Consider the following 16930-nt stretch of genomic DNA (forward strand, 5'->3'; position numbering starts at 1 on the left):
GAGTGTGGCCCATGCAACAAACTCCTTGTTAGCTTGCACTGCCGCTTTCACAGCTTGCAAGACAAGCCACAACAACCTCCATGGGACAAGTAAAGGATTCAGACTTCCCCAGCCTGCATAGGATCAGACCACAGAAGCAGAGAATCTTTGGAATAAAGCAAACATGAAGCTGATGAATATCACAAAACATCATGACATTTACACCAAACCCCAAGCATGTGAAAGGTGACACTTCATTCTCCATTTCCTGGACAATATCCAGTAGGAGCTGTATGTCTTTTTTGATCTTCAGTTTCTTCCCAACAGAACATTCAAAGTCACAGAGCCAAAGCTTTCTGAAGGCAATGGCAATGCTGCAGAATAAAGGCAGGTCTTTACATTGACAACCTGAGAAACGAGCAGCAGCTATGCCCCTGCTCACCTTGCAAAACTGCCGGCCAGCTCTTCCATGGGTTATGCAGTCAGGTTCAGGCTCCTGTCCTTATCCTCACAAACAGCACTATAAACCCAGTGTAGACTGGGAATTGAAAAATGCATGAGAGCCTGGTTTAGCTTGCAGGTTCCCTGTTATTAGTGCTATGAGAGTACAACTCTCCTAACAGTGGGCTACATGGTTGCAAATTAATTGCTGCTTCTGAATAGTTAGGACATTTTGCAAGCAAAATGCAAAAGAAGAGCTAATCTTCAGAGCACGTCACTTAGCACAGGTGTTCAGATACACACAGACAAATGCCAAGGACCCCCAGGTTAATTCCTCTTCGTCCCCTTTTTCTCCCCCCAGGGATCAGTTTCCAGACCAAATCACTTGGCATTTGCCAGAGCCAGGGTCTCTGATATATTTCCCAGGAGTTTCTGCATCCTGGGAACTGTCAGTTCTCTTGACAATGGTGCTGCACTGCACCCTTGTGATGATGAAAGCCAGTCACATGCCAGGCTTTACTGGCCAGAGCGTAACCAGCATGTGAAAGGGCAAGATAAAAGTCCTACATCCCTCCAGGTGCTCAAAATTGACTGGACAAGGCCCTGAGCAACTTGATAGAGCTTTGGAGTTAGCCTCACCCCCAGCAGATGACAGGATGAAAGACCTCCAGCAGTCCCTTCTCGTCTAAACCCCACTGTGATTCTATGCCAGCCTTTCCAGAGCTAGAGGTGCTTCTTGGATCAACACATGCAACACAACAATTTTATCTGCGAGCGGAAGGACAAATAACCTCCAGTCCTTCTCAAAACATACGAAAATAACAGCTTCTGAACAGTGATAGAGACAGCAAATATTTGTTGCATATTAGAAAAGCTTGACATTAAAGTAAGTTTCATTATCCTTGACACCAAGGCAAATCACACCTTTTAAGTAAGAAATCAAGCTACATATATTGTTATTAATAGGAAATAATATTTCTTACCATTCCTGTAAAAAATAAATATTGCATCATAGCAAAAAAACCCCCGCATACTTCATCATCCATGCACATGCTTTTGTCTGTCGTGAATTTCCTGTATAGGACTCATCTAGACATAGGCTTTGAGGTCCAGAATGAGATAATAAAATTATTTCCTTAAACCCAGCTCATGAAGGAAAACAGATTCCACCATTTAGGAGAAATGTGTCTTCACTTGAAATACTCCTACTGCAAAACATCAACAGTTCAGCACTGAGCTCTTTGAGCTCATGTGGTACATTTCAGTTACAAGCAACATTTTATCTGGATTTGCCTTGTGTGTGGTCCCATTAGACAGAAAAAAACTCTCTCATTATGTGCAATTTTGTTATATTTATAAGTTTACCATTATGGTCTAGGATGAGTGTAATGCCATGCTCAAGATAACCTTAAGGCAATTAAATCCCATGAAAACTAAAAGACACAAAATGTGATCGCATACCCCGCAGTTTTATTTGTTCCCCCACAAAGCTGTTAAAATGTCATTCAGAACCCTTATCTTTCAGCAATGGATCTTAACCAGTGACAACTTCATGCTGAATTTTATGTGAATTTGATTTTGAAGTAACTGCTTTTGATACAAATAAGCCTATAAACTAAAATAAAGATTTTGCTTAAAATTATATAGTGGTTAAGAGTTTTTTTCCCAATTAATGGTAGTGTCTGATAAAAAATTACATTGATTTATCCTCTTAAGTACAGGTACAAGTTTGCAGAAGTTCCTTTTGCATCTGTGTTTGTGAGTTGAATGTTAGAAGCCTGTTTATGGTACTTCTCTTAGCCTTCCTGAGAATTTTGAGGAAAGGAGACCTCTTCATTTCTCCCTTTGTGTCTTTGTGCAAAAGACAGATCCACACTCAGCCTGAGGGTGGATCATGTTTGTTCTTTGAATCAGCTCTGCCTTATGGCAGCTGCTTTGCTCAGCTGTCCAGCAAGGTGGGTGAGGTAGATGCATTAGCTCTTTTTGTTCCTCCATGCTGGGGCTCCAAAAATAAAAGCAATGCTAACTGTAAAAATACATTAGTTAACACTAGATTTGCCTATATTCTATTGCATTTTCCCAAAAAGCTTCTATTAGAAGTCCATACAAAACACCAATTTAATGTTATCACGGGATACAGCCTATGGGGTAATGCACAGGAAATGAATGTTGTTAATTTGACTTAATGTGAGCAAGACTCTAGTGAAAATGTGATACATGACTAAAGCAACAGTAGTAATAATTTTGCTTACAGAAAGGTACTTACCACATGCAATAAAAATGTTTGCTTAAATTACTTTTTACCATAGCTCAAGAAAACCTTATCAGAGACATAGTTCCTGTCTCTTGTGGCGTGAAAGCTGTTTTGGGGAGTGGGTGTAAAATCTGCCCAGTGTGTGGATGGAGAACACATTGCACTGCCTGTACATAACTGTTCTCTGCTGGGGAAGATCCTCAATATTAGAAGAAAATACTATGATAGTGCTTTTACTTTCTAATATTTCAGAAAATCTTAATCAGAGATTTTTTTTGAGGAGACTTATTTTGCCACAGCTGTTCTACCTTTTCGTATATAAAAAGTAAGCAATCACAACGTTATGGAATATCACGAAAAAAATATTTTGTGCCCCATCATGGAACTGAGGAAAGATTTAGAAGAAAAAGCTGAAATTGCCAAGCTTGATTGGTGTTCCAGTTGCGTTTTTTAAGGGGTGTATGTAGGTGTCATATTCCCATTATGCCAATATATGCCATCTTTATCCTGAGAACACCATCCAGCGCTGTAGCCAAATGTTTCACGTAATTTTCCTTTTGTACCTTGAGGCAGTTTGTTCCCCTGCCGTCTGAACAGGGATAGGAAAGACACGATCCGTTTGCAGTCACAGGCAGAGGGGATTACAGCAAAACCTCTTCGTGTCCTTCCCAGTATTGCAGATCCAATTGCAGACGCTTGGTGGAGCAGGGTATTTACAAGCTGCAATGCACGCTCTTAGTTCTGCATAACGAACAGCTCACATTGCTGTTGGAAAAGCATGTTTTTTCACTACAACCACTTGTTTCTCTGCCTGCTCTCTGCATGAAGGATGGTAAGAAGACGATGGTACAGGGAGCTCATGTACCCTTCAGTTCCGTTCTCGCCCTCAGCTGAAGAAAGGAAACCTGCATATGCAGTAGCACTGCCTTTAAAATGGACCAAAACAGCAGGTTTAAACTAGATATTCAGAAAAAAAACCTCTTCACTGTGAGGGTGGTGAGGTGCTGGAACACCGCTGTCAGGATCTCTGGTTATTTCTCTAACAGGAATTTTTATTTGCTCGTTTCCCTCTTCCGTTCCGCGGGGCGCGGCTCGTCCGTTGGGTTCGCGGAGGCAACGGAGGAACGTTCGCGAGCTCCGGCGGCTCCGCAGCGGCAGCAGCAGCAGCGGCAGCAGCAGCAGCAGCCCTTCTCTCGATCGGTTTTCCGCTCGACTTTCCGCTCGCTCTCCGTCCCCTTCTCCGTCTAACACTCCCTCCACTCCCGTCCCGTCCGTGTTCCGCCTTTCCCAGCCCGGCTCATGCCGCGTCCCGCAAGGCGCCCATGGGTGGGTCGGCCCCCCGCCCGGCCATGCCCGGCCCGCCGCGGTCTCGCCTCTGCCAGGCTCCCTCCGCACTGGCTGTGGCGCCTCTGCACGAGTCTCTGGAAGAGTTCCTCACTCTGGCTCTGGTGGGGCAGCACCGTCCTGTGGCTCCGCCTGGCGCGGGCTCTGGCCCGGCCCCGAACCAAGCCCCTCCCGCGGCTCCGCCTGGAGCCGCCCCGCTGCCGCCCGGCTCCCGCCCCGTCCCCCGGAGCTCCCCCAGGAGCTTCCCCGCTCCGAGCTCCGCCGCTCGTCAGCTCAGCCGCCGGTCCCGAGCCGCCGCAGCCCGGGGCGGCTCGGCAATCAGCAGCGCCCGGGGCGTTTGGGTGCCCCGGGCAGAATGGCGAGAGCGCGGTGCCGCCCGCCCGGGCGGAGAAGCCTGCCCTGGAGCAGCTCTACCGGGAGGGCCCGCTGCTGGGGAGCGGCGGCTGCGGCAGCGTTTACTCCGGGACCCGGCTCGCCGACGGCGCCCCGGTAAGAGACGGGGCCGGAGCGGAGAGGGTGGTGGGCGGCGAGCGGCGGGCGGGGAGCTCAGCCCGGCGCTCGCCTTGGCTTGCAGGTGGCCATCAAGCGAGTGCGCCGGGATCGCATCTCGGAGTGGGCGCGGCTGGTGAGTGAGCGGGGCCAGCGGGAGAAGCCGGCGGGGCGTGCCGGGCGGGGCTGAGGCGAGGCCCGGCAGGGTGGCAGCCGGAACGCTGCGAGGGCAGCGAGCGGGGAGTGAGCGGGGACCGCGCAGCGTCCCGGGCCGGGCAATGGCCAGCGGCGCCGGGGCCGGGCAGGGGGTGCCCAAGGCGTGGCGCAGCATCGGCCCCGCTGAGGGCATCGCGGTCCCCCCGCAGCACAACGGCGCCCTTGTGCCCATGGAGCTGGCGCTGCTGTGGATGGTGTCGTGCCCTGGCTTCCGCGGCATCGTGCGGCTCCTGGACTGCTTCGAGCTGCCCGACGGCTTCGCGCTGGTCATGGAGCGTCCGCAGCGCTGTCAGGACCTCTGGGACTTCCTGGCCGAGCGGGGGTTCCTGACGGAGCCTGTGGCGCGGGGGCTGTTCCGCCAGGTGCTGGAGGCCGTGCGGCACTGCACCAGCCGCGGCGTCCTGCACCGCGACATCAAGGCCGAGAACGTCCTCGTCGACCTGGCCACGGGCGAGGCCAAGCTCATCGACTTCGGCTGCGGCACGATCCTCCAGGACACGTTCTACACCCGGATGTCAGGTGAGCCCAAAGCCGGGCCCAGCCGGGCAGCGGAGGTTCCCCCCTTTGCTGGCAGAGGGGGAAGAGGGAGGGAAAGAAGGGGAATCTTTCCTCAGCCGGCTGCAGCCAAGTTGCTTTTCGGCGGGGCAGGGGCTGCCTGTTGTGGAACGGGAGCTGGCTGGGAGGGAGGGAGCAGCATGGGCCTGATGAGCTTCCTCTGTGTCCCATAGGAACGCCAGAGTACAGCCCACCGGAGTGGATCCTCTTCGGCTGCTACCGTGGCCAGCCAGCCACCATCTGGTCCCTGGGCATCCTGCTCTATGACCTAATTTGTGGGCACCTTCCTTTCAAGACCAATGAGGACATCGTCCGGGGCCAGCTCTTCTTCCCAGCCCGGGTGTCTCAAGGTGGGATTGCTCCTTCAAGGCATGGGAGGAAGGCTCCGAGCACTCCTAGTGTGGCCTGGGCCCCATTTAATCTGGAAGAGCGTGGACAGGAGCCTTGTCATGCTGACCAGCGGTTTCTGGTTTGTCTCTGCAGAGTGCCAGCACCTCATCATGTGGTGTTTATCTATGGAGCCCACAGACAGGCCATCCTTGGAAGACCTTTTTGAGCATTCTTGGCTGCAGGAGCCTCACCTGGCCAAGGAGACAGCAGAGATCCATCCCTCTGCTCAGTAGGATCCAGGAGCCCAGCAAGAACCAGCTGCATGCATCTTGTGGAGCTCAAAGAAAAACTCTGAGAGTGTTTCCCTGCGGCCGCGGCACGGAGGAGAGCACAGCCGAGGAGATGCTTCCGCTGGTCCCTGGCGAGTTGTGGAGGGAGCGTCTCAGTGCTCCCCGTCCTGTGGTGGCAGTGCAGTGAAGGTGCCACGGACTGGAACGGGGGAAACATCCCCCTGCAGCTCAATGGCATTGAGATGTCCCTGCAAGCCGAGGCACAGCTGGCATGTTCTTCTGGAGCACCACGTGGAGCTGGGAACACCATCCTCGAGCTGGCCGCTGGCGGGGCAAAGCCGAGTGGCTTTGGCTGCGGCCCCTTCCTGGAGGACACGCTCTGCGCCCCGATGAAATCAAGATGAGTCCCCAGCCGGCGCAGGGGCGGGGGGATGCTCGTGCTTCCAGGCATGGCAGGGCTCGGGCTGGCCACGCGCCGCAGGTTCCCCACTCGGCGGCACTGGGGAATATTAATTTCTCCCCCGGCCGCCAAGCTGCTTTTTGGTGGGACAGGGGACGGGTGTTGTGGAAGGGGAGCCGGCTCCTGGCCTTGCTGACAGCTTCTGCCAGCCAGCCTGGCACGGGCTGGGGCGGGGGCAGCCAGCCTGACAAAGCATCCATCCATGTGGATGGGGGCAGCAGAGGGGGACGGGTTCCGAAGCCGTGCCCCAGCTGGTCTGCTTTGCCGGCCCTCGAGGAAGGGGTGCGTTTACGGGCGGGAAAGGTGGGGTTTTTCCCCACCCGTGGAGAAGTTTAATTCTCACATGGAGTGGTCAGACCCTCCCTAGGCCTTTGACACATTTTCCTCTTTCCATGTATTCTTTTGAATTGACTTTCACACAATTGTTCTTTGTTTTTTCCAGGAAGATTACAGCTGGTGCCCGGACCAGACAGGGAAGCACCTACACTGTCTGTGGAGCGTGTCCAGTGCCAGCGCTGCCCCTGCAGGGGGACATCCCCTTCAAGAAGGACGAGGACCTCGTGTGGGATCGGCTCCTCTCCTGGCAGCAGGTCTCCAGAGGTGGGCACCTGGCTCCATAGCTGGGCCGGCAGAAGGGCTTCAGGCAGAGGGCAGCGGGCACACGGGCATCCCGCCCTTGCAGCTGCTGAGGAGGCTGCTGTGCTGTGCTTAAGCGGAGGAGGTGGAACGTGGCCTGCCACGCTGCCCTTCTCTCCAAACAGAGAATGGCTCGGGAGGTTTGGGCTCTGAGCACAGCCAGCAGCCTGGCCCGGGCCCAGGCCATGGTGGGACAGGGGGACAGGAGCCTTCTGTGACTGACCGTGGCTCTCTGGTTTCTCTCTGCAGGCTGCCAGCACCTCATGCCATGGAAACAGCACTGCTTGGCCTGCCAGTCTGGGAGGGCTGGAGGGCGGCAGGTGCTCATTTGCTGTCAAAAATAAATCATTTTGTTGTTGTCATTGTCATCATTGGAGCGTTTCTTTCATCCTTTTCTGAGCTTTTGGCTTCCCTTCCTCCAGGGTAATCCTTTTGTGTCCCTTCTCAGCCATAGATAGCATTTGGTGGGGGGGGTACAGCAACATGAAAAAATCAGCAACAGCTCCAGTTGCAGGCCCCTGGACATGAACACCAGCCCTTTCCCATGGGAAACAAAACTCACCCCCCCAGTTTCCTGATGTCAGTTTTCAGGAGGCATTTGGCACTGCCAGGGCAGCCTAAGTTGTAGGTGGTGGCAGGTTGGGTCTGGGAGACATCCTGCGCCATCTGGAATTTTAGCAGTGCACTTGAGTCCGTCTCCTCATTGTGTCCAGCATGCACAGGAGCCCAGAGTTCCTGCAGAAACCATCACAGCACTCAGTGGGAGCAGACTTGTGTCCAGTCCTCACATAGAGCTGTGGTGTCCAGCATCCACCTCATTGGAATGAGGAACTCTTCCAGCTCTTTTAGAAGGAGCTAAGGAGGTTTGACCTTCAGATCAGCACCTTCCCAGCTCTTGATTTACTGCCCTGGGTAAGCTGCTGCTTGTGGCAACACTTGTTTAACAGCTGAAAACCTTCCTCTGCTGGCCAGCAGCCATTGCAGCAGCTTGTGCTAGTGACGTTGAACCTTTCAGATCTTCCTAAGGAAAGCTCAGGGCAGCACTTATCAAAAGAGCATTGCCTGGGCAATGCTTTTACCATTAAATCTTTCCTCTGTGCTCCATGCCACGCACAGTAAATATTTGAGGAAGCAAGTTTGCTGCTCCAGAAATTTTTCAAAACAGTCATTAAACTATAACAGAACACGATTTTTGGATGTGACACGATTCTCATTTAATTAATTGTGCAGAAAACTTTAGGAGCACTTCTTGAGAGCTGTGTGTCTAACCTAAGTGACCTTGCCACCAAGAACTTAGAAAAGTGGGGAGAGATGGAATCAGTAGCACAAGGATCTGCCTTGTGATTCTCCCACAGGCCTGAGGACATGACCCACTTCCACTGGGCCATGGCTTTTTACCCTACATCAAAACTCAATGCTTCAGATTGTGGTGGTGAATCCCCCCGGCATTGTCAGGCCACACAGTGATCTGAGAAACGCTTGCCAGGCCTCGGCCTTGCTGAACAGTCCCTGGACCCAGCTCCTCTTGAGCTTTTCGGAAACACTGAGCGCTCCCAGGAACTCGTGCTGTCTAACGAGCTCCGGGGGTTTCGGTGAACAGCCCTGGAAACCACTTTTTTATTGTCCGAGTGGCATGACATCCTTCTTCTCCCACTTTCAAAGACAGGCTGCTGACCCAGGGTGCGGCCGTGATGGAGCATTTTACGACTGAGGCCCACTCTCTTGTGGCCCATAAACAGCGCTCCAAAAGGAGGCCCTTGGAGCTCTCCTGGACCACAGCAGCTGCCAGCAGCAGCCTCCCTCTGAGTGGGGGCTCTCAGAGCCAGCAGCTAGCTCTCAGGTTTGCTGCACTGGCAGGATGACCCATCAACAATGCATCCTGGGCCGTTAGCCCCACTCCTGGAGGATCCAGTTTAACTACTGTTAAGCTTGACTGCTGTTAAGCTTTTAGGCACCATTCCTTTGGATCCTTGTCCTTTCTGTCCCCTTCTCAAATGCATGCAAACACAAACACACACACACACATATACACGTGTAGTTCTCAGTACATTTCTTGCTTGATTGACTGCATTTTATTTGTTGCTTTTTTTTCCTTGTTGTGCCTTAATCGACTAGTAAGTAATAGTGTGAATGCTGCCATTGAATTTTGTTGAGCTGTTGCTCAATATTCAATCTGGCTTTTACTGAACCTAGCCAAAGAATTTTTAAGCAATCTCAGACACTTGTTTGTAACAAGCCTTGGGAGCATGAGGTGCGGGGTTGACACTGGAAAGCAGGAGAGTCATTCCAAAGTGATGAGCTTAACTGTCCATTTTTCTACTCTTCTATTTATTTCACTCTAATAAGCCAAGCCAAGCTTTTTCTTGGAGGCAGAATGTGTATGGGATGCACCACAGTATTATCCCATAGCTCTGGGCTGAATGGCACCGAGGCTAAAGTGTAAATAGATTTGAGGAACCCTTGTCACTTGTTATTGGCCTCACAGTCCACTCATCCTTCTGCAAACAAGTTGCAAACAACACAGCTGGACTGCTGTCCTGGGTAAATATACATACAGATGATCTTTCCAAAGCAGTGCATCTTTTCCCACGTCCTCTTCTTACCTCTGAAATTGTGATTGAAAGCACTCATGAGCCAGATCTGTGTGAGGTTGCAGAGGAGCAAAGCTTTGGGATTTGGGCACACTTCTCTTGGTTTCTTTGCTCAGGCCTTTGGTGAGCACAGAATACATCCAGGTAGAAATCTTTTGACTATACAGGATCTTTTGGGTCCACTGTCCCCCAGACATATGAACAGGTGGCCCCATTGTAATGCCAAATAACAAAGAGCAGCACAAAGAACACAAACAAAACATGCAATTAAAGCAAGGGCTGCTTTCAAACCATAAAGGCACAAGTCATAAAGATAAAAGATTCAGGTGCTCCTGTTCAAAAAAGCAACACCTGAAGTTGAAGCACTCAGACAGGAAACAGAAAACACAGGCTCAGGTCTACAGACTAATTTGCAGTGTTGAATTACAGCTTGGGCAGAGATTGGGACTCTGGCATATAACGTTATTAGTGTCTCAGTTTCTGCACTGCATTATAACGGTACCACGCTCAAAGACAAGTGTCAGATACCTGACCTACCAGTAAATACAGCTGCATGTACACACAGATCCTACAGACAGCTCACAGACATTAGAAGGTCTAAAACCAGAAATGAAGGCAGTCCCTGAGCACACATGGAGATGAAGAAGCACATGCCTACTCCACACACCGTGTATGAAGTGTGGGGGACAATTCCGAGCAATGTTCTCACCTTGCTGGTAACTGCCAAGCAAATCTCACAAAGTCGACAAAGCAGGACATCTGAATGGGGCTCAGCCAGGTGTTTGATGATGAAGAATCCCTTCTCCTTCAGCTCCCTGAAAGGCAAGTACCAAAAAGCTTGATTTTTCTCTCGACCTAAGAACCAGGCAGCACCCTCTGAAATGACCAGGCTGGCAGCTCAGTCAAACCACAGGAGGTGCTTTTCAAGGAGTATTTAATGAAATCATAGAATGCGTTGCCACAGGATGCTGTGGCTGTCAATCGCATACACAAATCCAAGAGGCAAATAGAGGGGTTTTAGAGTCTTCATCTGTGGCCTTTCTGAAATCTCTGGCACATGAAGTCCCTCTGCCATTGCTTCCTAGAAGCTGTGAGAGCGGGCCATGCTGCTGTTTCTTGTCACCTGCCTGTCCCTGAGACACAGTCCCACTGGGCTGTTACTGGGGCATTTTCCTTTTTGTCAGCCCCAGCAGGCAGGTCAGCAGTGACAGTCTGCACTGGCCCTCTGGAGCTGAGTTTCCACTCTTCAATCTAGGCCTGAGTGGCACCCACTCCACTGCACCTCACACATTCCCCAAAAATGCAGCAGGATGTCCCAGAATATCCCACCCCTGGGCAAAAACTGTCGAAACTCTGGCTTTTCCCAAAACACTCCTACCTAAAACAACCCCCACTACAGCAACATGTTATTTAAAAGTTGCAAACAACTCCATCCCCCAGCACTGGCGTTGTGCAGGCCCTCAGGTAGAGGAAGGTCTGTGAGGCATCAGGGCTGCAGCACAGGGCTGGTGACCGATCCCACAGGCACCCCTGGGTGTCATCCTGACCCCCCACACCTGCAGAAGCTCTCTGCACCTCACAGGACACCAAAGAGAAATGGGGAAGAGAAAGCAGAAGAGAAAGGGCAGAGTAGAAGTGACTGCACAAGGACATGCATCGTGGCAGATTTTTCTTGCTTATCCCAGTGTGAAAGGAGTCCTTACCCCTGTGTGAACGAAGCATCCACCAGGGAGTGGATGCTAACCCAGACATCAAAAAAGACAACGAGTATCACCTGACATCTGTAGAGTTATATCACCTCTGGGCCTCCTGTCTGTGTAGAATTTTGGGACACATGGTGAGTATTGACAAAACATCTCAGGCCCATATGAAGCAGTGAGAAGGAAAAAGCTGAATTCCAAGAATGCAAGATTCCTAGAGGATTTTCTTTCTTTTTCCTTCTCTTCTGCCTTGGGCCCTTCAGGAGTAACGACAGCCTGAGGGACTCGAAAGCACAACTCAGTCCATTTCTCAGAAAGAGGAACTCCCTGGAGCTGCTGCTGGGACTTCCCTGCAGGAGGTCCCGGGGGGACCCTGTCGCCTGCCATTGCTGTCAGCCCAAGGCTCCCAAATCTCTGCACTCAAAACTGCTGCCATCCTGCTTCTGCCCTTCAGCCAGCAAATCATCTCATTCCAGAGCTTTCTCTCTTCCCTCAAGATTTCCTTTGCAGCTCCATGGAGCAGCAGGCAAAGCGAGGAAACAGCACGGACCTGCTGCAGCTGGAGTACTGCTGCAGAGCAAGGCCGAGAAAAGGCTGCTCTCCAACCTTTATCCTCTCACTGCTCTGCAGTGCTTTCACCAGTGCCCTTTGGCCCTCTGGGCTCTCGGGGCTCAGAGGCACTAGCAAGACACGCTTCTAACCTGCCTTAACGCTAAGAGGGACACAGAGTGAACGGGGCCTTTCTTACCAGTCCTTGCTGCCGAGCAAGGAGAGTGCCTCCAGCAGGGACTGCTGTGGGTCTGAAGAGGCTGTGTCCTTCTGCCCCTTCCCACGGAGCGGCTCCTCTCGGCGCTCGGCACCAGCGGCCGTCTGCGAGGTCACTGTGAGGAGAGGGTCGGCCATGGGCGCTGCGGCCCCGGGCAAGGCACGCCGCCATGGAGCGGCCTGCAGCCCCATCTCCCAGCCAGGGTTCCGTGTGGCACACACTGGCACTGGGTCAGACAATTCCCTGCTGTCTGGCTCCTGGGGCTCCTTGCTTTCTCCCAGCCTCCCCCAGCTGGGCACAGCTCCAGGTTAAACCTGACAACTGCCCCCACGGCGCCAGCTCCCAAGTGCCACAGGTGCCGCAGCCAGCGGCAGGTTCCTGCGGCCGCAGAGCTCCTGCTCCCTGCCAGACAGTGCCAACAGCAGGACTGGCTACCCCAGGAGGGAACCCCTCAGCTGCCTCTCTTGTCTCAGCGCCCTGATTTCCCCCAGCCCTGAGCACAGGGGCACTCTGCAACTCCCTGAGGAAAGACCTGCAGCTGCCTCATGATGGCACCGAGCCAAGCCGCAACAACCCAGCCCTGCTGGGCCCGGCTCAATCCCCATGGAACAGCTACCAGGGAAAAAGCCATACCTGACCCTTCCCACCTGACAGCGCCTCTGTTTCCACTGACTTCAAAGGTTCTAGACAGCAGGCACTGAGTGCACATACATTTTAGCCTACTGTTGGGAAGGGAGTCGTTTATGGATTCTTTCCAAGCATCACGAACCTTTACTCGTTCAGAGGTACACACTGGCTGTACTTCGAAGATGCTGAGGTGAAATCTATTTGTCATCAAATGGATGTGTTTGCATACTTTGCAATGCCTAAGCTTTCTCTTGCAATTTCCAGTCTAGATGGTTGATAAAAAAGCCTTCCAAATGCAAACTGGGGAAAAAAGTATGCAAATACCGAAGCAAATTGTTGGCAGATGCACTCTCTTGATAACCAATTGCCTTAATCGAATTTTTTGGTAAGGAAAAAAATTTACAAGGTATGAGAAAAATCTTTTTCTTTTAAAGGACATGTGTGCTTCTGAAAACTCTCGATCTTTTTTTATTACTCTAGCTAATTTACATATTTATAGAATTCTTCAATAGGTTATGCATATTTATTTTTCTGATTTTGCATTACACTTACAGTTAGTTACACTTGTACTTAGTTATTGTTAGAAAGTACAGAGAACTTCTGGGTCACTCTGTGCTGTTTGTTTTAAGGTTTGAGGAGTCTTTCTTATCTCTTTAGCTTGGAAATTTGCATTCTTTCTCTTTAGCTGGGGCAGTTTTGCTAGTGTTGTAGTCACTACACTAAACAGCATATTTTACTTATGTTTGTAAGCTTCAAGAGGCACATTTTACTTAAATCTAAATGGATTTTTATCTTGTTAAATTTTTACTTTGTCTCATAGGGACTATCCTGCTGGCAGCAAACAGCCTGGGAGCCTGGCAGACTGCAGCTCATCCCTGCAGTCACAGCTTTTGTACACACTCTGCCTCTCTGGGCCCAGCAGCATTCCTGGGCATCGGCAGCGCCGCTGCAGGGCAACGTCCTCCAGGCACAGCTGCAGCAACGAGTCCTGGCTGAAGGAGTCTCCAGTCATGCTGCAGCCCTTCACCTGCGGCAGAATCATCCTGTGCTGCCATGGGGGCAGCAAAGGGGGTGACGGGCTCTTTGCAGATGAGGGTCTCCTCCATGTGCTGCTGTTCCCTGGGCTGATACAGCTGCCGGTGCCCTTCCCCACAGCTGTACCAGGAGCCTGTCTGGAAAAATAACACTGCCAGTGACAGTGCCAGCCACCGATCCCTGCCACGGCCCTGCCCACAGGGCGTCCTGCCTACCAAACTGCTCCAGTCAGGTTATGTCAGACACCATCAAAGTACATTCAAATGATACATTTTCCACATTCTGGCAAAATCGTGGCCACACAATCCACATGTTGGAGGCAGATTGCTTCTTGGCAGAATCAGGGAAGCCCCAGCAGCTGCTCTCCCCACAGCTGGATGGCCATGGCAGCAGAGGCAAGTCTCTCACTGTGCCCACTGCCAGGAATCAGGAATTCTCTAAGAACTAGTTGTGCATCCTAAACCTTTCCTTATTTTCTCCCTTTCCATGTCATCCTCCTCCTCTCCAACAGCACGTTTTACTTTTTTTTTTGTTTATACTTAACCAAGGTCATTGGGATACTTGTTTTGGGACAGAGAAGCCATTAGCAAAAGTCATGAACACAAAAATGTGTTTGTTTTGTTGGGGGTTTTTCTAAAACAAATAAATAATTCCCACAGCACAGAGGGAGGCTAAAAGCAAAACATCCATAACTCTGGCACTGCACAGCGTTTAACAGACACAGGTGCACATCCCACAGAGACAGCTCTTATTCCCCTATGAAACTTCCAAGAATCAGACAGAACATTGAAATACTTAGGAAGAGAGGCAACAAACACTTCTCACCCCATGTGCTGGTGGGGTACTAAGTCCCTTTGGAAGCAGGAGCATAACAAGAGGCATGAACGTGAACCACCCCGCCTTACAGCAGGGTGCATTTAGTACCACCCTTACAGCAGGGTGCATTTTAGATACGCTTACGCCATCCTCTCAGGCGAGTCACAGGTTGCTCCTGCTGCCCGGTGATGCAAGGAATTTTTGTGGAGCTGGTCTGGCACCCGCTGGCCACCTCTGGTATTGCTCCTTAGCACAGTCAGTTTATCTTCTTCTGTAACTGGGAAGGCCACTGCATGAAACACAGCAAACAAAAATCCCAGAGGGCCTGCAGTGGTGCCTGGACAGACATTAAACACACACCTATAAATGAGACACGGTAATAGCTGGGCAAATAAAACCAAAAGTTACACCTGAGGGTTTCCATCCTATTGATTTCTTGGCTGCTTAACTGCAGAGGTTTGCACTGGACTTCTCACAAATTCTCATCCAACCTCCATTGCTCCAAATGAGCAGCTGGTCCGTCCTCCACATTCTCTTCATTGCTCCCAAACTACCAGGATTAGATTAGAAGGGAGGACCTATCCCATGTCCAGCCTCTCTAGACAAAGGAGGACACACAGTTTAGTCCTCGACTGGCTGAGACCTTGGCTTTGCAGATAAAGTTTTAAGGATTAGAAAGTGCACAGCATTGTCAGTTAGCAGCTCTCAGGTGAGGGCAGTTTTTGACCAAGGAGCCCAATTGTTTGCAGCTGCCACAGCCACAGTGCCACACAGAGCAGTTGCTTGTGGGCTGAGGACAGGGTGAACTGGCTGTCCTAACCCCAAAGCAGGAGACCAGAACTCACCCTCTGGCACCAGCTGGCTGTCACTGAAACAGATTCACAGAATCTGAATGTCTGTGAGAACCAAGAATGAACTTAAATGCTCTTAAGAGCCCCCTGCTCTCTCTGCTGCCAGGTTCTCCCCCAGCCCCACTCCTGGAACAGTTTCTGGTGCATAGGCATCGTGGACACAGGCTATGCCAACCTTACAGGTAACAAGGGGCAGTGGTGACAAGTTCCCAATGCCACCATTCCCCACACCCAAACAGTGCAAACAGGATACTCTGCCTGCTCTCTCACCCCAGTCCAGGGCTTCTGCTTCAACTTCTGGAAGGGCTGGGATGCAGACACAGGGAGGACCTTGCAGGACTGAAACAGAGCTGGCTCCTTACATTACTCCACACGTCAAAAGCCCAGCAGACCAGCACTCATCCGAAGAGAACACCCTCCTTTCACACCCCTCTTCTGCCCGACCCAAAGCCTGCCTGCACACAGTGACAGCAGGATTGCCTTAAAAACTGACTCATCAGTTCAGCCTCATTCGGTGGCTTGAGTACAGACAACGTGCACAGCATCTCAGAACTGAAAACAAATAAAGCCCAGCTTTGTACAGTAGTAAGACTGTGATTTACTGTCAGTTAAAACCCTCTGAAGACTCTAACAGCCTCCACCTGCTGCCCTTCTACCTCCAGCTCTCCAAACCCAAGAACATCTCTTCCAGCTTTTGTCGATGACACAATGCCCTGCACTCCAGACAGCGCTGCGACCCCAGTGCAAGCCAAGCTGTGGACAAATCAACAGATATGACTAAAAGGGAGAGAGACAAGAAGTCTGTAACAACAGATGATTTGCAGAACATCATAAACCTTTAGGCTGCCTTCCTCCTCCACTAGAAATCTGCTTTGTACAAGCAGCATTTCGTCTTTAACCACCACCTGAAGCTACCTAAGGTCTCTCTCAACAAACACCACAGGACAGGTATTTGGTAAAAGAGATGTATATTTATTCACTTTACAAAGAGGGTGGTATTTAGTTGCAACAGCTCCATTTATAGACAAATATATTATTGTACATTATAGTGGTGAATGGCTCAAACCTTTACCTTGTTTTGCTCTTAAAAACGTGTTTGCACCACTTCAGCTTCCGTTAGCTGAGCAAATAGCTGTCCTTGTTCTGCCACTGAGAGATTAAAAATCTGTAAGAAAGGTATAACTCTGTGCTATGTATTCACAAGCATTCACCTTCTCCTTTCCCTGTGTCACTCCCCTCTCCCCACCCAACTCAACATGGTCCGGCCTCTGGGTTAGCATTAAACTTATATACAGCCTCCATTAAAATAAAATTAGGAGCCAGTGATAGTTCTAATGTCCTTTTAAAGCACAAGAAAAGTCATTGATTTATACATATAAAAGTCTTGAGTTCAAATTTGTTTAAAAAAAAGGAAAAATTCACTTTTAAGTCAGGTTGGCATTTACATATTGCCAAAGTATGGCTAAGCCAATGAAAGGGGGGAAGAAAAGAATTTCAGTACAGAACTTAAATATTACAAAAATATCTTTTTTTTTTCTTTTTTCAGTTTC

The 16930-nt window shown here is 50.6% G+C and overlaps 1 protein-coding gene and 2 long non-coding RNA genes across 3 annotated transcripts; 2 read left to right on the plus strand and 1 right to left on the minus strand.

Moving 5' to 3' along the window:
* Positions 1 to 1592: 1592 nt before the first annotated feature.
* On the minus strand, positions 1593 to 3741 carry LOC137471884 (uncharacterized). Its single transcript, XR_010997913.1, has 2 exons — positions 3540 to 3741; positions 1593 to 3439 (listed from the first exon to the last, which is right to left on the minus strand). It is a non-coding gene; the product is annotated as an uncharacterized lncRNA (long non-coding RNA).
* Positions 3742 to 3894: 153 nt separating this feature from the next.
* Positions 3895 to 5964, plus strand: LOC137471882 (serine/threonine-protein kinase pim-1-like). The gene is made up of 5 exons (XM_068186520.1): positions 3895 to 4507; positions 4593 to 4643; positions 4873 to 5242; positions 5452 to 5628; positions 5762 to 5964. Exons 1-5 carry the CDS (start codon positions 3974 to 3976, stop codon positions 5899 to 5901), a joined length of 1272 nt encoding a protein of 423 aa, XP_068042621.1. The 5' UTR covers positions 3895 to 3973; the 3' UTR covers positions 5902 to 5964.
* A 769-nt stretch (positions 5965 to 6733) lies between these two features.
* On the plus strand, positions 6734 to 7357 carry LOC137471883 (uncharacterized). The gene is made up of 2 exons (XR_010997912.1): positions 6734 to 6958; positions 7244 to 7357. It is a non-coding gene; the product is annotated as an uncharacterized lncRNA (long non-coding RNA).
* The last annotated feature ends 9573 nt before the right edge of the window (positions 7358 to 16930 follow it).

Source organism: Anomalospiza imberbis, chromosome 3 (genome assembly GCF_031753505.1).
Source record: "Anomalospiza imberbis isolate Cuckoo-Finch-1a 21T00152 chromosome 3, ASM3175350v1, whole genome shotgun sequence".
Lineage (NCBI taxonomy): Eukaryota > Metazoa > Chordata > Aves > Passeriformes > Viduidae > Anomalospiza > Anomalospiza imberbis.